The sequence below is a fragment of the Larus michahellis genome, chromosome 2, assembly GCF_964199755.1.
Source record: "Larus michahellis chromosome 2, bLarMic1.1, whole genome shotgun sequence".
NCBI lineage: Eukaryota > Metazoa > Chordata > Aves > Charadriiformes > Laridae > Larus > Larus michahellis.
This window is the reverse complement of record NC_133897.1, coordinates 148,081,240-148,103,178: the sequence shown is the minus strand read 5'-3', so window position 1 is coordinate 148,103,178 and position 21,939 is coordinate 148,081,240. Positions and strand designations below refer to the sequence as shown.

Sequence of the window (21,939 nt, the reverse complement as noted above, 5' to 3'; positions counted from 1 at the left end):
TCCTTATCTGAAATAAAATACTAATGTAAACAAATCCCCATTTAGCACCATAAAATTATCAGGAATTAAGGATAGTTAGTGTTTTGGCAGAGAAGTTAGTAGTTCTGTTATGACCTAATCATTATATATTATTCACATTCAAAGCATTTATTTATGTAGTAAACTTCTGATTTTTGGAGTACCTGTTTTAATAGACAGTTTTTGAAGAAAAAACACAGACTTTTTTTGGTGTGTGGGAATAATGTTACAATGCTAAAGAATGTAAAAAAAGTAGAATATTTTTCTTGGGAGATTTTTAAGTCAGTGTTATCAAGACTATAGTAATGAAGGGATGTGCTGCTCACTCAAGTACTGATTAACTTTGGCTTTAAGCTCTGTACAGTGAATGTAGATTTGGAAACTTCATGACACTCTTATTCACCAAGAGATGAATAAGGACCTGTTTTTCAAAAGTATCATGCAGCTACTTGTCACTTAAAGTACTCTCTGTGAGGAGGAGAAGACAGTATAAGAATGAGGGGGTGGTAGAAAAATGCAATATTGGATGACAGATTTTAAGTATACAGTGCTCGCTTTCGTCACTTTTTTTATTGTTTTATACCCAAGAAATAATTTTCTAAGCACAAAATGGTAGGTATTTTGGTTGTTGTAAGAAGTAAAAAATAAAGATCTAAACCTACATAAAGAATTCCATTGCAGAATTGATTCTCTAATTGTCTTAGTTTTCTAAATAAACCTACATCACAGTTGGTCTAAAATAAAAATGGTACTACATAAAATAGCAGCATTGAGTAGAGTGAAGAATTTCTTTGCTTTATGTGTTTTTACAGTGAAATTTTATGTGCTTATTTCCTGCTTTTGTATCATAAACATATTTAAATAAGCCACTACTTCAGTATGGTTTCATCTGTTAGTCATTTTTATTCTTTCTTTAATTAAAGAAATTAACTATGCCATTGTAGTATTTGAATACACAACACTTTCTTATTTTGCGTGAACGTTAGCTTTCACTGTTTGAAATTTTAGATATATTTACTGTATCTTCATTGTAGCAGATGTTCTTCTATTATAGGGATTTGGAATAAATCTTGTCACTCTGTTGCTCAGCTTGCCTTTAGTAGAGAATTCTGACTGATGTCTGCACGACAGTAAGGCTTTCTCTCAATGTTTCTGTCTATTGCATGTATAATTTCAGAGTAAAAGAAATGGTTATTTATTCCTTCCCTTACCTGAAAGATAATTTACATCTTGCTGCACAGCTTAACGGTTTTACAAACGACCGCCTGAAACTCCTATGACTCCAGTACTTAACCCTTTTGAAGTATAGAAAGGAACTGCACGTAACTAGTTAATACCAAACTATTGCTTTAAAGATAAATAATACAAAATTTGTCATAACTCTGGCAAAAATTCTACACCTAAACTGGAGAGTATTGATCAAGTAATGCCTAAAAGTCAATACTGTCGCTTCTCACGATGCTTTTTTAATTGCCTTTGTCATGAAATATATGAACTTATGCAAAAGCTGGTATTGCCCTTTGTCATGAAAGTAAGGAGGAGTTGGGTGTGGGACAAAAAACTTCTGGTCAAAGATGCACTATATAAAAAAGAACAATAAAGACATGAAAATATGAGATGGCTGTGGATCATGAATCGTATCTTGAGTAGTTAGTCCAAAGGCATATTAACACCGATGTGTTAATTTGATTTCATGCATATCTCTAATCAAAAGGATGCAGTGATTGCAAACTAAGCCATTAGAAGGCAGGAAGTAATAATATGGTGTCACCTGTAAAGGCTGTGACTGGTTTCTGTAGGAATCTAGGAATGGCACTGCTGCTTCCCTTTGTTACTGAATATAGAGACATAACAAATGTTGCCTGGCTTCAGTGGACTGTGTACTCTCAGCTCTGCCGCACCTTAATTTCCCTGTAGCAATAACACTGTTTATTTCGCGAACTGTTCTGGGAGGGTAAGTTTCAAATGCTTAGACTGTCTCTCTCTCTCTTTTTTTTTTTTTTTTTTTTAATATCTGTTTGCTCCACTTTCAGTTCCTTGTCTGGTAATGTTGAAGTTGTACATGTAGCTCTGTTCCTGTCTTCTGAGGCAAAGTCTGAATTTCTGTAATCTGGTTTAGCAGTGGTAGAAGAACACATTTTGCACAGATGAAAGAGAAAGTACAGGAGAAACCATACTCTCATAGACTTTTCTAGGTTATAAAGGATGAAAAAACAAGTCTAGTCCCTTTTGTACCCTCATGTTCATTTGAAATCATAGAAGGTGATTTTTTTCTCAGTCGCATACTGTGTACTACTCCTTCTGTAGTACAGGAGAGTTTGGCAGCAGTGCGGCCACTTACCTATGGATATCTAGCTCTCTGCTGCTGTTACAGCATTAAATCCCTGCAGCTAATGCATTCAGTTCTAAATGCACAGTAGTTTAACAAATACGGATGCAAAATTGTTCAGGAGACGAGGAGGTTATAAATGATGAGACGAGGTTATAAATGATGAGACAAAAGACTGAGGAGGATCCTACCTAATTTTTTTGGCTCATTAACTGCATGTGACCTATGTGTAAATAACTCAGTATAGTATTTTGGGTTACATACTGAACAAATGTTTTTGTCATAGAATGGTTTGAGTTGGAAGGGACCTTTAAAGATCATCTGGTTTATCTGGAGGAGGTGCTTGTTTTTTCTGTTGGTGGCCCCCATGCTCTGCTCTGAGCTGTAACATTCAACCGTAGATTAATTGTGGGTATGAGGAGTGGGCAGTTGCCTTTGCATTCTTCTCCCACAGACTTGGCAGACGAGCGTGACCCTGGCTCAGCCTGAGACACGGCGTCTTCAGGTGGAGCTGGTTTCTGCACAACTGTGCTTAGATATTTGCAGGGTGAGGGGGTGGGATGGCCGCTGGCTGGGGCTGTCACAAAATGTGCTAGCCAAAGGGGTCGCTTCCAAGAAGCGTTTTGGAATATTACAGAGGCATCATGGATGTTTCCAGCTCCCGTATCTCTAGATCAAGGAGTTTGTTGCTATTTTTGGACTAGGGCATCATAGGACCATTGCTAAGTGGCTTTTTAGTGGGGTGATATGCAAAGCAGCACCAAACTGTTCATGGAATGGATAGTAAGGTTCTCATTTTGGTGGCATCATCCACACTTGGTCAGTTAGATGCAAAATTTGGTGAAGATAAAGGCAAGGTAACTTCAGCTGCCAAGAGGCAGCGTAAACAAGTTAGGCTTGGTCTTTGTAGGGTATAGAGTGGGCAGGAATTTTGAGTAGGATGAAGAAAGGAAGTTTGGTCATGAAGTGCATTCTCTAGAGCAAGTTGAACATGTACTGTGATAAAGGGTGTTTGGAAACACATGATATACAGGAAGTGGTGTTGATCTCTTGTCCCTGATAATTGTGGTTTAAGAGAAATATCCTGCCCAGTCTGCTTATGTAGCATTTGTTATGCACCACAGTACCTTTTAGCTCAAGATAGTTTAGAAAAAGCGCTCTCTTCGTAAGCATTCAGGTGCAGCAGTTCCTCAATTTATATAGTTCTATTTATAGGGGGGGTTGTATTTTGCCTGTTAATCTTGATATAGAAGAATTAAGCTTCAATGGAGATACGTGTGCATGACTTATTTATAGACAGTAACTACTTGGTCTAACACCAGAAATAAAGGTAACTTAAATGTGACATTTGCAACTATGGATTTTTTTTTTCTCTTTTCATTTTTCATTTCAACAGTCAAGTTAATTTCTCTGTAAAACACAGTCTGTATTTAACTGAGTCCCAAGATTCATGATGTTCTTCCAAACTTAAGTATAGAATTTTACAATCACGGTGGACAAAGTCGCCTGTACCAAACTTTCTGGGTGCACTTTTACAGTATGCGTCACTTCACTGTGCGCTCATATTGCTAGTTTTACTCAAATTGAAATTTAAATGGGGTTTTCATTTAAGAGTCGTTGTTTGCTATCTCAAATATATCAGTATTTAGATGAACTTCTTGTTCTTTGTCTGAAACCTGCAAGTTCATGTATCTGGAATACAGAAGCTTGTCTTGTTTAATCTGAATGTTTTGACTAAAAGGGACACTTAGTTATTGGGGGGTTGTCTGTTTGGCTATGCTTTTTGAAAACGGCATGAATTTGAGTGAAATTTAAAGGCGAAGCTCACTTCCGGACTGTGGGCTTAGTTTTATGCTCTGAAGTTACACGCAGATAATGCTTTGGGTCTGACAGTGGTCCCATTTCGAGAGCGAGTTGTGCTGCATAGGCTGTGGGGAAGGAGGGATGTAGGGGGGAACATCCCAAAATGAAGGCATTGTGGTTAGCCTCCACCTTAGTCCGAGCAGCACCGTCACTCTCTGAGTTTCAAACATATAGAACTTGGCATTTATTTTTTCCAAACATGTCATGGTTTTCAAATGTGAAAGCGTTGTTTTTTCCACAGTTTCCCCTTACAGTTTTCCTCTGCAGTTTGGTTGGAGCATTTGCTGCTGCCACATTTTCCTCATTGCCAGCCCCACGCCCCTGGCCTGTGTTTATTTTCTTATCTCTGATGAAACTCAGAAGATGTCAGTGAATTGAACACCTTCCAGGGCTATGGTTTTTATCTTCCGCATAGTTTTGTTCTCCTCTCCAGACTCAGTGTAGGAGTACAGGGCTCATGGCTGTGGGACCAGGATGCTCAGAAGTGATGTTGTGAGGGTGCTGGGTTTTTCAGGGTGGAGTGGGAGGTGTTTAACACAGTTTCATATAGACTGATAGGGGAGAAATGCCCCAACTGCTGGAAAACCTGAAGGCAAACCTAGTGTCGTTTTGCCCACTTTTGTGGTCAGTCAGCTGTGAGACACAAATCAAAAGGAATTAATTCAAGTGTTTGTGGAACTACTTGTTGTCTCTTTCTAAAACAAGACAGCATCTCAACCTGGAGGATTTGAGTGGGATAGAAAAAAACCTGACAAAGGTCAAAGGGACTGGCTTTGTGCTGTGAAAATAAAATTAAATTTTGTGGATGAGTCTCTGAGAATCAGAGACCAACTTTGACCGTAACCTACTTCTAACATTTAAGAGATCTTTAAAGTTATTCAAGACAGAAAGGCACTTCAGAAATTGGAGTTTGTTCCATGCTGTAAACACACTCTAAACTCATTTAATAACCAATTGTCTGATTTTGTTTATTTTTTTATTGCAGTCAAGGAACCTTTAGAGATATTACCAAGAGTGGTGGCAAAAACCTCATGTGCACTTAAATAGGAAGCCATTAAAAGTATTTTCTATACTTTTGTTTAACATAAAGGTTACCAGTAATTTAACATACCTCATATCCTATTTACCAAAGGTTATATTTTGATTATTATTTTTTTTTTTTTAGAAAAAAACATACTAAATGCCTTGTCCATTTGAATTTTTTTTTTAACTTAAATGCAGTTGCTGACTGTATCTTAAGCTGCAGGACTAAAGTTGATGAACATTTCTGTTTATTTTAAGTGGTCCATTTGTCATATGTATTTACAAAAGGATATGAAGGAGATGGGTATAGCCCCGGTTACACAAGTGATTTTTTTTTTGTTTTTTAAGAAGTCACCCCCCCAAAAAAAAATTGATAGAAGATGTTAGCTTTTGAAAAACAAACGTGGTTTCTCACAGGCAGAATGGATTCATGCTAGAGCTTCTCAGTGTGTGTCTTCCAGCGCTGTGCTGTCACACAGACTTACCCAGCTCCTGTAACTGATGTGGACAAATTCTGTGTCATTTTGTTAGGTGGCACCTGTTTCAGCTTAAAACTTAAGGTTGAAATGGGAATGAGTAGTAAATATTTCTTTAAACATCAAGAAATATGAAAGCTTACTGGTGACATAAGAATTTTTTTTTTTAATATACTCATACTGTGCTGTATTAAATAGACTAACAGAAATTTCAAAGATAATGATGTTCTTGTATCTTAATGGAAGTTAATGATCTGTTATCTGATACATTGATATTCTGGTGGACTCAGTTTATATGGAACCATGTGACATAATTTTTGTGATCATATAAGGTTCACTGCCTAAAACTTTCATAAAGGTGTCAGCAGTTAGTAACGCTTAAATGGCATCTGACCACACTTTTCAGTGACGGCTTCCAATAAAAAAGTGAAGTAATAATCTGAGAGGTTTCTAAGGTTCATCTTTCATGTAACGACGGATTATTGGGAAGGAGATAATTAAAAAAAAAACCCACCACCTTGTTTTGATGCTATAGTACTTGGATCTGAGTTGGGGCGTCATCGTCTCACATTAGTGTTTCTTCTGACTAATCACTGCAGTTAGTTTAACAATAAATGTGACATCACTTTATGTCAAGAGATTAATTGTTAGATCATAAAGCATATTTGGATGGAAAATAATGAAGCATTCCAGTTTTGGATACAAAGTTTTCTTCTTAATTTAACTCATTAATTCTAAGTCAAGGTATACAGGATTTGCATGTGAGTTCCTATTTTAGTATGCTTCTCGTTATTACTAATTTATAGTTTTTGTCAATTTTTTATATTTATACACATTGCTTTTCTTTCCATCACTTTAGTGTTATGTCAGTTTTTTAATATTTTGTTATTGTATTTTTATCACAACTGATTTCATTAAAATTCTGGGGTTTTGTTTTCCTTGTTTTTGTATGTAGGCAGCTTGTCTGTAATTCAGATTCTGGGTGCATCAATGGAGTGCCCAGATACTGACTGTCTTCAGTGTAATTACTTTGGGTTTTTTTTTATATTTCTAAATGTTTGTGAACTCCTCCTTTTTTTTGTCGCGCTGTTCATTTTCAGTGTTCAGTAACAAGTACAGATATAGTTGTATTTGCTTATAACCCCTTTTTGAAAATACAAGACCAGTGAATAATCCCTACTGTAATTTGAAAGATGAAATACCAGTAAGCTAATTTTAGCTTAAAACAAGAGGTCTTGAAGTGTGTTAATGCTTTCCTTATGTTGATGGAAATAATAGAAAACATGACAATCAGAAATATGCTTCCGTGGAATCACAAGTAAAATCACTTTACAGCAAAGATGGTGTTTATTTTGTAAATTTAGAGCTAAGTGTTACTGAAGACATGAAATCAGAGCGGGAAACACTCCTTAGCTTGTCCATTTCTATGCAAAATGGAGAAATGATTTGGGAGTAGCTTTTTAAAACTTATAGGTATGTTTTACTTTTGAAAATAGTTCAATTGGAAAGTAGTTGCTCACTAATACAGTATTTGAAATAGTTTTTCTTCTAGAATACTTCTGTCTTGAACATTGAGGGGGAATTGTTACAGTGTGGAATTTTTTTAAAATTGAGACAAAGCAACTTGGTATGTAAATATATGCAGCAAAATTAGGACGTTAAAAATGGGGGGAGAACATGTCACTTTAGAGAGCCCAAGAATTTAGTGGGCTTTTTTAAAAGAAAATAAAAATTAGACTTGCTTTTTTTCTACAAATTCTGATCACCAGTTTCTAGCTGTGTTGTGTCTTTAGGAAGTAAAAAATTATGTCTTTGTGTGTTTGGTGTCGACCCTGGGAGCAATTTCTGAAACATTTTATTTGTAACCGCTGCCGTGGAGGAACACTGAGATGCTCGATTAGGTGTATGTGTTTTAGGTCAGTTCTCTAGGCTTGGTACAAAAGGAATTTGAGTTTTCTTCATGTTTTTAAGGTTCTTGTTACCCAATCATATCACACTTACATTGCAATGCTGGTAGAACAACTGATTTCACATGGATGAAAATCTGTGTGACATGGCAAATCATCAATATTACAAAACTTTGAGGGATTAGGAGTTGTGGTTTTAAAATCTGCGTAGTGATGTGTTTTACAGTCTAGATTCACTGCCTATGCTCAAAGGAGCTCCCTCCTTCTGAAATGCCTGGAGGATTTTATAAAAATTTGTTGTAAATGTTATAAGAAAAGACGTTGAATAAAGGAGTGGGGAACGAGAGCTGTTCAGTGGGAGAAATGTGCACAAATACAACTGGATCTGTCACATCGTGTAACAGGGCTACCACCTGTCAGCAGCCGTATTCTCTTTAGCAGACTTCTTTTACTTCGGAGGAGTATCAAGTAGCATGCGATTTGGGGGAATAACTTTTTTGTCTCTAACTCTTGATGACCACATGGGTCTCATTGTTCATCTTTGCCAAGTATACTTGGTTTTAATGAACGTTGATGGGGAGTTACTCTTGAAGGTAGCGAGTTCCTGGCTATTCCTGAAACATCTTTCTGGGTAAAGGGTATAGGCTGCAATTCTTTATCAAATAGATGGATGTCTTCCCATGGATGTCTTTATTTGCATAGCATTTACTCACAAGCCTTGATCCAGGAGGAGATGGGGAAGATGCATTGAAATAAACCTTTCCTGAAAAACAAATAGCATTTGATGCAAAATCATGCAAAGTCTAGCATCTGAAACGCCTGAAGTTTCTCAAAACTCTTTGCTGCGATCAGTCTCTCGTTACCTTAACTTTCTAGTGTATTTAATTGCTTCTAATACACTAATGATGCTTGCTTTTTTATTTTCATTGTATAGTAACTTTTTCTCTAGTTTTTCTCTAAGTTATATCATAAAATGAACATAGGACCTTTAATGTTTAATATTAATTAAAATAACTTCAGTTTTGTTCTTTCTGTTCTGTAAAAGGGTATCTGAAGAATTTTTACAAATTTTATCTTGGAAATTAGCTTATTCATTATGTTTAATTTTAGGAAATGGTGCTCTTGCAGAACATTCTGAAAATGTGCATATTTCAGGAGTGTCAACGGGTAAGTCATTTTTTGTAATGTTTAAATTTCATGCATGACTTAAATAGTAAATATTGAAAGCCACCTGGTATCTTATGAAGAGATATTTGGCTATAAAAATTATTACTGCCTTTTGCAGCATGTAATAAGGAATGAAGCAACTGGAACATGGAAAAATTCTCATAAGATAAAATTGATACCTGCATGCTCATGAACAGATTATGCCTTTCTAAGTGGACTGCTTAATTATTTTTCCATACAAACATTGAACTAAGAGAAAAGTTGGTTTAAGTTGAATTGATATTTTCTTTCCACAGTAAAGTTTTTTGTGAAATTAAATTTATTGAAATGTAATTTTGGACACTGCTACTATCAAATAATATAAATCCAGGAGTTATGCATTTCACCTGATTAGATTGAAGCAGTAACTGAAACTACTGTACACTTGACTGCACAGGTTCCTTAATACAAGAAAAAAAGAATTTTAAAACTCATGAAACTGATGAGATGCTGGGAGAATACTAGGTATAAAAGCAGCACACGTTGCTCAGAGGTTGCTGTGTTCTCCCGCACTAAGTCGCTCTTAGGCCTCTTCTGGGCAGCAGCCGCAGTCGGGACTACTCTGTGTTAGTGATGTGCCTGTATGTCCGTTAAGGCGTTAGGCGATACCAGTGTATAGGCTTTGTTCTTCAGATCTTAAGCAGTGTCAGCTAAGCTGCTGGTCGTGTTTTATGATACAGATACTCTGTAGATGTGCAAATGGGGAGATAAGCACTCTTTTTCAGTGAGCAGAAGAATACAAGCCTGATTCTTTCCATAGGGAAGCTGCCTCTAATCCCTTGAAATCAAACTGATTTTCACACCCTTCTCCTAAAATAAGAGCCAAAATGCAATCTCGTCCTTTTTGACAACAGCTTGCACATCGCGCTGGAGTTATTCTTGCAGTATTCCTTCAAAGAGTACGTTGCTACTTGTGCACACGGTTAAGTTTTTGGATAAATTTGTGGTCAGTGGATGGTCTCTATGACACCATACTACCTCCTTTTTCCCTTTCATTGTTTGCCACTCAAAGACTGTCAAAGTCTAATTATAGAAGGTTTTTGCTACCCATTCTTGTGCTGCATCATGAAGAGTGTTGTTGCTTTTGAACGCTAGTAATGCACTAAGTATCATATATAGTACATTTATGGCACACTGTAAATAATAAATAACACTACGGGTACTTACCACTGTTGGAACAATTGTTGCTGGAACTGACTTGTATGAGATACACAGCCAGCCTAAAATCTAGCTATGCAGCTTTCAGGATATGTTTTAACAATCCTTCACCCCTTTGTTTACTGCAATAGTCATGTCACAGGTCGCAATACAGGCAGAAAAGCATCTGCTGGGCAAGAGGTGAATGGAATGTTTGACTCTGCTTTCAGTAGTGTGGCCAGCATGCATGAATAGGCAGCGCCAAGAAGAGGAGAACACAATGTACTTTCTACGCAAGATAACAGCAGCTGGTGGGCAGACCTTTAACTACTGAGAAGAAAGGTCCATTGAGGACTTCCATTTAAAAATAAGGAAAAAAAATATTTTTATATATATGAAAAAAAAAAAAAAAGAGTTGTGGCGGCCCTGTGTTCTAAAATAGCTTTCCAGCTGGGCAAGAATAAATGTCATACTCTTAAAGTTTCTGTCTTAATATAAAGTGAAACTTCTTCACTGGAGAATTTTGAGATAATGGGGATGGGGGTGGTCTGTTAATGAAAACCTGAAGAAAGCATGTAGACAGATCCAGTGGCGTTTTTCTTACAGTTCTTTGTATGTATGTCTTAAATGTTAAGTATATGGCCCGAGTACAAAAGATGCGGATGGATTTAGATGATTTTTTTGGTTCCTTTGAAACAATCTGATTCCCCCAAACATGTTTTTGAACTTGCAGATTATATATTTCATCAAGCATACCTGGACAGCTTTGTATTTATCTGAACAATTTTAAGCAGAGTTTCTGTGACATGGAACAAAAGACATTAATCTATCTAAATCCAACTTTAACTTGTTGTTGAAACCAAGCAAGTGATTTTCTTAGACAGTTGCTACTGAGAAGGGATTTAAAATGAAATGATTGTCTTGATGGTAGATTTCCTGTCATGCTGCCGCTGTAAGGCTACATGACCTACCTTACTAAATTATGTTCTAATAGCACAGACCTCTGTGGTCTTTGGTATTTATGCTTCTGCTGTATATTAGATCTGCCAAGTTGCAGGTACACCTCTGATATATGAGCATGCTTTTTCTACCAACAGCAATAATGGAATGTTGTCTCTTGTGTATAAGCTATCACTAGAGAACAAGTGTTTTTAAAAATCTGAACATTAAAACAAGTGCCTTTAAAATCTGAAAAATTGAGAAATATTTTCAGGTCCGTCTTTAAGGTATGTTGCACCATAATTGTCACAACTGCAAAACCACCCACTCCCCTGCATTTTAAAAAACTTCTACAGTGGTGAAAACATTTGTTAAAGTGGTAAAAACACTGGTAAAAACATTGTTAAAAAAAATTATAACGATTCCTTTTTACTGAGTGTGTCTCGGTACTGCAGAGCAAAAGGCATTTTAAATTAAAGCTTTTCAGCTTGACCTGGAGGCAAAGATTCCTATACCTTCTCCCCCCATAGTTCTCCAAATAAGACTTTCAGTGGCTTCTGAGAGTTACAAATGCAATAATTATCCTCCCTATTCATGGTTTAGACTTTATCACAACATTATTCTCTTTTTACTCTAAGCTGTTTTAAACACCTTCAGATCATTTATCCAGCTGCATTCATGTCCTTACCATGTCCAATATAATGCATACCTTATCATCTTGTGGTTCACATTGAAAGCTAATTCTTTTATCTTTTCAACTAATCTCCTGGCATTACTGTGAAGATAAATCCCTAATCTCCCTCTCCCTGCTTTTCTGAAGTGACTTTTTTCCTTGACATGTTGTTCGCTGTTGCTACAGGTACTTTACTTCTCTAAATGTTGCTACAGAATTTTTGCATAGTTTTCTTTATTATTTTCTTGTTATAACTTGCAAGTTGAATTTGGTACTGTAAAGTTTTCATTGTCTCTCTTCTGTTTACTGATCAACGTCCCGTAGGTAGTTTATGGTCGTGTTCTGTTACGTGGGGCAGTGAACAGATTGCAGGAAGACGGGAATAGGGAAAAACTGTTGTACATGTTTTTTTAAAAAGTCTGCAAGAAAATCCATATACACCAGAAAAACACGTGCACAGTTTATCCTCTCAGCATTTTTTTTGACCGTTATTTTGCACTTTAGTTTGTGAAACATCTTCAGTCCTAATTACAATATTGCAATCCACTGAACAGAGTTATAGCAAAGTACAAACAAAATTGCAAATAGATTGTTAATAAAATAAAGGCTCACAGAGGAAAGAGTTTGAAACAGGTAGGAGATGGATGAGCAGAATTGTACCAAACAATACAGGGGAATTGAGAGGAATGTCGGCAGAGACAACACTCGTGTAGAAATGGTTGTGCAGGAGGGAGTTGTTCCCAGCCAAAAATCTAACAGCCACCAGCTGTAATATTGAAAATATCTTGGGCGTGCATCACTGTGTATCTTTTGCTTCTCTGTGCAACCTTCTCCACTTGTTTTGTGCTTCTGCCTCAGTTACAAACTCATCTCCTTTTTTTCCTGACTCCTCTAATTTTCATTGTGCTGCTTTCTTATGTATTTTTAATACTTCCCATAAATTATTCCAAACCTAGTCAGGTTTCCTGTAATTTTAAGTTCCTATAGACAAAACTGACCTGTATGACAAATGCCTGCAGGGCTATGAGCGATTGAAATTTGAAGTACAAATGCTCCACAACTTAAATGTTTGCCTCTATTCATACATGCCCATTTTATGTGCCGTCACTTGAATTATGTTTTGATTCCCATGCCTTTCTTGATGTGGCTCACATTCTCCTTGTTCGCAAACACATTAATAAAATGTATGTTACATTATATTCTCAAAAGCTTTAGAGGAAACATCCTGGTTAAGCAGAGAGTCAGGAATTGATTTCAAAAGGTTTGCCATAGTCTTTGCAAAGTACGTTTCCTTTAAAACTGTTTTGTTTCAAAAGGTTATCCTTGATTTTAAAAATCTTTCTGAGAAATTATTCTCTCTCAGATTGACAGCGCTTCTGAAGTGCAGCTTCTACACAGTTGATCTTGACCTTTATACACTTTTTTAAGCAAATGAGAGATTTCTGTTATAAGTAAGAGATTTCAGTGCATGAATGAATACCAAATATGCAAATATATTTAGCCTATCTAGCTAACCTGCAGTTATGGAAAATCCCTTTTCAAGTCCATTCCCTTTTATTTTTTGAACCCCCACTTTGTCATATTCACACTTTCTTGAGTTTGATTTTTTTTTTTTCCCTCTTCTACAGCAGAACTACAGTATTGTTCACTCCATCCTGTATTTTAGTGCCTCTGATCATTCTTGCTTCTGCATGCCCTCCTTAATCTGCTTCTTTCTTCCCATATTGGGTGGTGCTGGAAATGGTCATGTTTTGCCCTCAGCTCTTTAGTGCTAACTTTAGTGGAAACAGAGAAAAAGCCATCTTAAGTAAAAGAATATAGAAAATATAGGGATATGGCTGGTATATTAAACAAAGGCTAAAAAACCAGAATTTGAGTAAAAGTGGAAGTTTTCACGGTGCTCTGAAAATACTGCCTTGATTATATAGGCTTTCCATGTGGAATTTCTTCCGTTCAAACTCGTGTAACAAGTAAAAGTGACTGCTTATACCTGCTGCAGGGATTGGATCAAGTAAATTCTAGTTGTCGGGGTGTGCTGGGCCAACATAGGAAGTTGCAAAGCTAATTGCATAGTAATTTACAGTTGCCAGCAGTGTTTGGAGGTTCCTATTCAACAGGCATTAGGCTGTATGTATATTTATAGCATGCTTAAGTCTTTGGAGGTGAAATTTGTAAAATTGAACGAACATATGTTGAATGGATTTATTTTTAATCTTCTGTAAGGTTTTTCTTTGTCAGGCAAATTTAAAAGCTTCCTCAGAAGTTCTCAGTGACAAAATCTCATATATCAGTTTGTAAATACCTAAAACCAGGTGAATGTTGTAATAGTATAAATTTCACCTGAAGGCAACTTATTTTAAGCTGAGTACAATTTCAGTAGCAACCAAGTAGTGCTTGCCGACGTTTGCAAGCTTGGTACCTTAGTTTTCTACTTTTTTGCATGTGTTTTCCTTTCATACCTGTTAAAAATGCTATTTTACTTCAACATTTAATTGCAAATACCCAGTTCTTCTTTCCAGTCCTTCCATTTCTTGTCTGAACAGATGTAAAATATATCCAGGTCATTCACACGGGAGTAGTGTTCCAAAATATCATGGTGTTAGAGCACCACCTATAGGGTTTGCTCAAAATTAAAACCAGAAAGTTTCTGGCAAATAGTTAATTGAATATTCAAATAAAATAATATACTTCTGTATTTTGAGACTTTTCCTCCCTAGATATTAGGGCAGGTCCTATGTTCTATAGCCAAAGTATGTTAATACTTAACCATGCAGTATGAATGAAGCTCTTTAGGAGAAACATGTGAAAACCTATTTAAAGCAATGTCTTCTTACAGCTGTATGTGAAAACAGTAAATTTTTTGTTTCTAGATTTCTATATTAAACCTAATAGAGAAAATGTGGGATTATGCCACCATTTTTGTCTTTAAATCCTTCTAAAACTATTTTTAGAAATGTATTTGTTATGCCATATAGAAATATTTTCAAGTAAAAATAATTGTTTAAGAATATATAGTTCTATTGTATTAGAGCTAGTCAATAATTTCAGGTCCATGTTGCCTTGAAAAATGATCTTAGAAGCTTGATTGTGGATATAAATGAAAAAAATATTAAGAACCTCTACAAATTACATTATTACAACTTTTGCACTATTACGGATGCAGTTCATTCTTCATCATGTTTGCTCACTGCATCAGTTTGGATTTTTTATTTTTATCAATTACATATTCAAAATTTTAGAAGTTCTAAAAGCTTTTGCTCATCAGACAACAATGAAAATGCCTCCTCATTTGTAATAATTCTTGTGCTTAAACTGCTGTGCTTAACTAATTGTAAACTTTAAGAGCGCACAAGTTTTGGACTAGCAGTGAGGAAACTGTAAAATAAAAGCGCAGAGGGCAGTTATTTTTGATGTGTTTTCTGCCCTCTGAAACTTCCTCATAATTTCAGGCTCTGTAGCGATAGTATTCTGGCCCTCCCTATTTATGTGAGGGTTGTGAATATGCTGTATGACAGGTGTTGGATATAAGGCTGCTATGGGGAAAAAAACAAACAGCAAAACAAAACTAGTAAGTACATTACTTGAAATAAAATCAGCAGAGCCGAGAACACTCCAGTAAAAGGAACAAGCAACTGAGTTAAGGCCAATACAGAAAGCTACACTTATAATAAAGTAAGAATACAAATGGCTGAGTTACTTCAGTTGCATAGAATTAGTCCTTTAAAGACAAGCTTTCTAATCCGTTATCAGAAATGTAGTTATGCAAGTCCCTTTTAAGAATAATCTCTTCTAAACCCAACTTGTACTATCTAGACATGAAGTGTGCTGCAGCAAGTGCTCTTTGCCTTTCACGCATTGGAATCATGTCTATGAAGATCATTTCCATGCCAAGGGCTGGAAGGGGGTGTTTAAGTCATGGCCAGGCACTGGATATTCCAAAGACGGGAAGTTTCAACTACTTGATTATTTTGCTTTAATTTATTTTTCACCTTCTAATCCATTTCTCAGTATAAGATGGAAATGCATTGTTAAATTGAACCGAGTCTTTGAGGAGGCCAAAAATAAAATTAAGAAATAAAAGTTGACAAAGTCTGTAGAGAGTAATCGTTTGTAATCTGTAGTACTAATTGACATTGATATAAATTTCTGCACTGACAGCACTGGAAAACGTCTTTTGGCTGACATGTGTCCATTATGAACTCCATTAGACGTTGTTTTTATTGCTACCTCATCCAATTCAGTAGGTTATTTTCCCTAATAAGTGTTGATTGATTTTTGTCCTACTGGCTTTTTAAAAAATGGCATTAAGCAAGTTGATTTCAATATATATATTTTTTTTTATCTTTTTTTTTTTTTTTTTTTTAGCTTGTGGAGATATCCCAGAACAAATTCGATCACCAAGCGGGACAATCACAAGTCCAGGGTGGCCCTCTGAGTATCCGGCCCGAATCAACTGTAGCTGGTACATCCGTGCAAACCCAGGGGAGATCATTACTATAAGGTAACAGTGCTCCTGTATGAACTACATGGTTTAAAGAAAGTACTGACTAGACATTTTTAACTGCCAGTTGTGTGCGTACCAATTTCATCTTCCTTCCTGTAAACTGAGGATTTCTGTTTTGTTTGTTTTCTGCCTTTCCTTTTATCTGATTTGTTTTTACACAACCGTGTAGCATCTATTTTCAGCTGGAGAGTTAGTGAGTAGAAAAAGTGTCTATTTGTTCATTTATTTGATTTGTTTTTAATGTCTCTGATAGATAAGAATTTTGCATTAAAAAATGTGTAGGGGAAATTCTGTAATGCTTCACTGCTGTGAATCTCATGGTGTGCTTAAAAGTCGCTGGGAATAAATAGTAAATGAATAGGTATGATCGCAGTTTTGGAAATGCTGACTTTTGATGCAGAGAGCTCCTCGCAGTTTCATGTACCTTGTAACTTTTCTAAAGAAGTAATGTAAAAAAGCTGTAATGTAGGTTCAAGTTCTCATGGGTTCATTCCCCATTACTGCCACAGGGGAAATCTAGGCTTGTTTTAGCATCAAGATACAAATTAGTACTGCTTCGCGTGTTGATCATGAAACCGCATTAGCTGCAGATTTACTTCAGTTTCTAGTACAGACCTGCTGACCTAAGAAGCAGCTCTTCATTATGAAGTATTTGCTTTGACATTAGTTACTCTTTTAAAGTACTGCTTTTTGATTTAAGCAGTCTTTCTACTAAATATTAAACTCGCATAAATGCAATGTGAAGTGGGAAGAGCTGTTTTCATACAGTTTATTTTTCATAAAATTATTTTTTTTTTTTTCCCCTCTCACGTTGTTTTCTTGCACTCATCTACCTAGCACACATTTCACACTTCATTACCATGGCAGCATGTCTTGACCTAGCTGTAGGCATACCGTGATGTACCCTTTTGGGTAACCAAGTAGTGCAACTGGGAGCAAATCTTATCTGAAATCCTAGTTTCGAACAATTTAGCTGTATTTATAATGTCAAGTCATATCATTGGCTAAGTGTAGCATTAGCTAAAGTTCTGATGAAATGGGGTTAAATAAAACCACTTAGTAATATATAAAGTCATTAAATGAGACTCATAGAGACAGTTTCATTAACAGTATTGTTTATTTATTTCTTTTTAGACAAAGGCTTAATGTGGGTTTTTTATAGCAGAACTGAGCTTCTTTAAGTAGTGGACGCAGTATTTTGTTTGACAGAATGGATTCTTGCTGACCTAATAACAGTATCGTCACCACGAGGTTAAATTCTATTCCTACACAGGTAGAGAAGCTGCTCTTTTTATTTCAGACCAGAAAAGAACTTACAGCTAATTTCAGTTTTTCTGCATAGCAATTCATCACCTTGGTTGTGTAATACCCAGTTCAGTAGCAATTTTGACCTTTTTTCTTTTTTTTTTTAATTTTTTTTTGTGGGGGTTTTTTTTTTCCTGTCCTAGCTTTCAAGATTTTGATGTTCAGGGATCACGACGATGCAGCTCGGATTGGTTAACAATTGGAAGCTACAAGAATATTGAAGGCTACAGAGCATGCGGCTCCTCCATTCCTTCACCATACATCTCTTCACAGGAACATGTTTGGATCAGATTTCATTCAGATGACAGCATCTCCAGAAAAGGCTTCAGATTAGCCTACTTCGCTGGTATGTTTCAAATAATACCTAGTTCAGTTTTATAGTTTCATTTTTATGGTTTTCTGGTTCAAGAACTAGTTCCTTGTAGCAGGGTACAGTATATGTATTTTCTGTAGCTGATTCAAGGCTTGTTGATAGTATACGTTGTGTAGATTATTTTGATCCCATGTACAACTTGACGATTCAAAGTGGGAATTAGTGTTCACAGTAATAAGCAGAGTGAATGATTGAGGGGAGAGAAGTTTACTATTAATACTAGGCAACTTGGGAGGTTTTTTTTTAACATAGCTTAAGATTTGATATTTTTTCATCAGAGAAAAATTAGCTGTTAAAATAGTTGGGTAGACTTCTGAGTAGCATAAATAGGGCAGGAGAAGGAAGAAACAGTGGGATTTTTTTTTTTTTTACATTTCCGTCATTTTTTCCCGTCTCCAGGAGGTATACTCTATTTTTAAAAAACCCACAATGTAAAACCTTATTAACATGATAAATTACTCTAGCCAAGTATAGACATGGGTTTGTATATGCAAAATTTTTCTTGGATAATTCAAGTACGCAATATAAGCTATTTACCAGTAGTAATAGTTTTAGACTGTTTGTGGGCAATTCTTGCTCTAGTAGCTGCTGCCAAGAGAGAAGAGGAGGACAACCATGGGTAAAGACTAACTCCACTTTTTTCTAGCCTTAAGCGATATTAAGATTTCATATAATAGCATGATCATGGTTTTCTGTGTCCTGATCATCAAAAATACTCAATTACGCTTCTCTTTGTTTTCACAATGGTTTTGCGTTCTTTTGCTTCTTGGTGTCTGCCTGTACTCCACTCTCTCACCTGCTCCGAAGCTCTGTGCACTAACCCTGAACTCCCCTCCTCCATAAAACAATCCATACTCCATAAAACAATTCCTACTGTCTTACACCTATCCACTGCTACCCATCTTCAAAACTATTCCACCAAGATTCAGTAAAATGAGCACTGATCTCCTCTAGCCTAAGCTTTGTTTGTCCCTGTTCTGTGTTGTGCACTCCTACCTAATGGTTTCCTCTACCCTGTCAGTCCTTCACAAACCCGAAGTTTCCAGGCAGGCTTGTCCCTTTCTAGCGCCTGTTTTCAAGCCTACAAAAAAGTTCCATCTGCACTTCAGCTCCTTGCAGCTGTCTTGGGAGGAGTAATGCAGCCTTGCACTTCATGCTGGCTCAGCTTTCAGGGCAATGTTCTACCTGAGTTTTGCTTACTGTCTCACCAAAAAACATGATGGGGGGAAAAAAAAGCCACTCTCTAATCAGTCATCATTTTCTACCGTTTCTGCTAACGGCCCGCGCACGTGCTGTTATCCTGTGTGAGGCATTGGCTTCTGCCCTGCTTATCTCCCTCTCCTCATAGGCACAGAGGGAAGGCAGCGTTCCTGCCTGGGGGGCTTTGGGAAGAAAGGACATTTTGGCTAAGGGTGTGCAATGGGCAGAGGAGGCAAGCCACAGGCTCAGTAGAGTTTTTCTGAAAATCCTTTCCTCTCTTTTTCTCTGTTCTTGACAGAATTTCAGTATGTAATCCCTTTTGGAGGAAGCTGGAACACTTTCAGCAATAAGCAGTTTTTACTGTTAGGTGATTTCTGCTTGTTAGCATCATGCAGTGGTACTGGGTTTAGAGTACTTAGGACTTTAATTTAGTGTTTTTAAATGTACTTTCGAAGAAAAACAGTTTTGTTTTGGCTTTTTTGGTGATTGTTTCTTTATTGTTTTGGGGATTTTTTGGTTTTTGTTTGGTTTTTTTTTTTCTTTTTTAGATGAACCTTGCTGAAACTTTGGTTTGAACTTGGTCTCTATGCTCAATATGATACTTAGGAAGTATTTCACTTTGAGTGGAAGTGCAGTGTTTCAGTGATCAGAGTAGCCTTCTAATGTTGTAAGCTGACCTGTCTATAGGAGAAGAGTTGACAAATCTACTTTAATAATCATCTGATCGTTTCTACTTTCCAGTGTGAAAAGGAGACTTCTGAAGTACTGACAACATTTTTGCTGTACATTCAACTGTGCCATTATGTTGTTTGATTTCTTCTCATTAGCATCATGCAGCAAGGCTCAGTTTAACTCCTCAGCAGGCTAATTAATTCAGTGTTATTAAGGCTACTCTCAAAGGTGGCATGTGATCTTAGAAAAAGGGGAACAAGTAGTAATACTTTAGTTACGTGGATGCAAGTTAGGTTTACTTCTGCTGGAATGATAGAAACAATATAGATTACAGATGTAAAAGGGACCACTACGGATCCTCATGTTTAAAAACTGATGTGGAAGATAGGCCATGTGAATTGTTTGAATTAATTCTTGTTTAAAGTAAATAATATCTTCCAGGTAAATACTCATATTTCTTTTTAATCAAACAAAACAATAACAAAAAGCATTACAGTTAGGAAGGGTACTTGACTAGGAGGTAAATTTTGTGTTGCTTGTCTTTCCTCTGTCTTCCTCCCACCCCATTTAATTTATCAGCCTCTTTAATTATGGATATCAAAATGGGATGGAGTTTACTAATGGTGATGTAGAGTGGAAAATAGAGTTAAGAAAAGTGCAGAAGTTTGTTTGCTGTAAATGCATGAAAGGATTGAGTTCTTCCTTTGGCTCCAACTGCACAAGGGTTCTGCTAATTGACTTTATACTATCTTGAAGTCTTTCGTGGTACAGCTTCCAAGGATAGTCTTATTTCGTACATCTCTTATTATTTTACAACTCTAATTTTTGATTCATACGTAAAATTTCCTGATGTGATGACTTCAGGATTGGTGGTTAAAACTGCTAAATCAGGATCAAGGGATGTTTAAAAGCCTGCAGAAGGAAGAGCTTTGGTTGAAATTATTTACAGTCCCATGTTATATCTTCCTACTCGACCTTTTTCCAGGTTTTGCATGGTATAAGTTTTGAGCTAGAGTATGATCAGGATTTGAGCAAGTTCAATGATTCTGCTTATTCATATTCTACTGTATTGCCCACAGCCTATGGGGCACAGTCATTCAATTTAGGCAGACAGAAAAAGTCTATCAGTTTACTTTCACGTTTCAAATTCAATGCCAAGGTTCATACTAAGTATTTGGCATGCTAATATTATGAATTATGTGTATGAGTGTATTTTTTTATATATATATGTAAAAATACATATATGTATACTAGATCTGTTCTTTGGGTTTTTTTCCTTAATGAAATAAACGCTTTCTAAAACTTAATTACTGGCAGCACATACATTTTGCTCTCCGTTCACTCTCTGTCAGCAAATTTATTGACTTAAATGCTCTTCATCAGTGCTTATAACATTTATCACTCTTGTTGGTTTCACTTTTTCCTGCATTCATTTTTTAAAAACCTTAGCATTTGTGAAATTTTTAAAATGCTGATGTTGCGCCTTTAAAAAAATAGTTCAAGGTAGAGTATTTCTTTTTCATGTCTTTTAAGATACTAAAATAGCAAAAAGGAGAACAGAGGTGTGATATGACTTGACCTATCACAGCAGATTAGTTGCAGCAAGGGAAGTTCAGGCTAGATATGAGGACTTTTATCGCAGTGTGTGGTTAAGCACTGGAACTTTGAAAATACTTGATGGGACAAGGCCCCGAAAAACCCAACTTCAGTTAACTTTGCTTTGAGCAGATGATTTGATTAGGTGACCTCCAGAGATCCCTTCCAATCCGAATTGTTCTGATGTAAAGGAAGGTAGAACCTGCTTCTTCTGGGAAGTCTGTATTTCAGTAAGTTCATCATGCAGTCTTTCCTCTTTCTTTTTTAAAACCCTAAGTATAGTGTTGTTTAGATTTAGTATATGTTTGTCTAATTTAGTTCCCAAATTACTGCTGTGTAGGACCCATCTGCATTGCAGATTTTTTTGAAATTTTTTTTTGAGGAGTGACTATGGTGGTTTGTTTTATAGCCAATTTTACAGTCTCTACCGTGATTTTTAGAAGTTACAGTGATTTCAAATGATACAGCAGTACTTGACTCAGATAAATCATTGCAGAGCTGAATTAGCTTGCGTCCCAGGTATGCTTCAGTGTTTAAAATGGTTGTAACTTTAATAAATTAATCCCTGAAAAAAATATTCTTGATGTTACAGGTGTGGTGGTAGCCAGTAGACCATATTTTCTTAGATAAAGGTGCCTCTTGACTCTTTTTTCAGAATTAAAAAAAATAAATAAAACCAACAAACCACTCAACCAAAGCACCTCACACTTCTGTGGTT

General features: G+C 36.3%; 1 protein-coding gene across 2 annotated transcripts in view; it reads left to right on the top strand.

The window, feature by feature from the left end:
* Window positions 1-21,939, top strand: part of LRP12 (LDL receptor related protein 12) — a 52,830-nt gene that overhangs the window by 21,408 nt on the left and 9,483 nt on the right. The window contains exons 2-4 of one of the 2 annotated variants that reach the window (XM_074577641.1): window positions 8,727-8,783; window positions 15,937-16,072; window positions 17,524-17,726. In XM_074577641.1, coding sequence (XP_074433742.1) covers window positions 8,727-8,783; window positions 15,937-16,072; window positions 17,524-17,726 — 396 coding nt within the window. The remainder of the gene's footprint in view (window positions 1-8,726; window positions 8,784-15,936; window positions 16,073-17,523; window positions 17,727-21,939) is intronic. The other variant, XM_074577642.1, reaches the window with a different exon arrangement.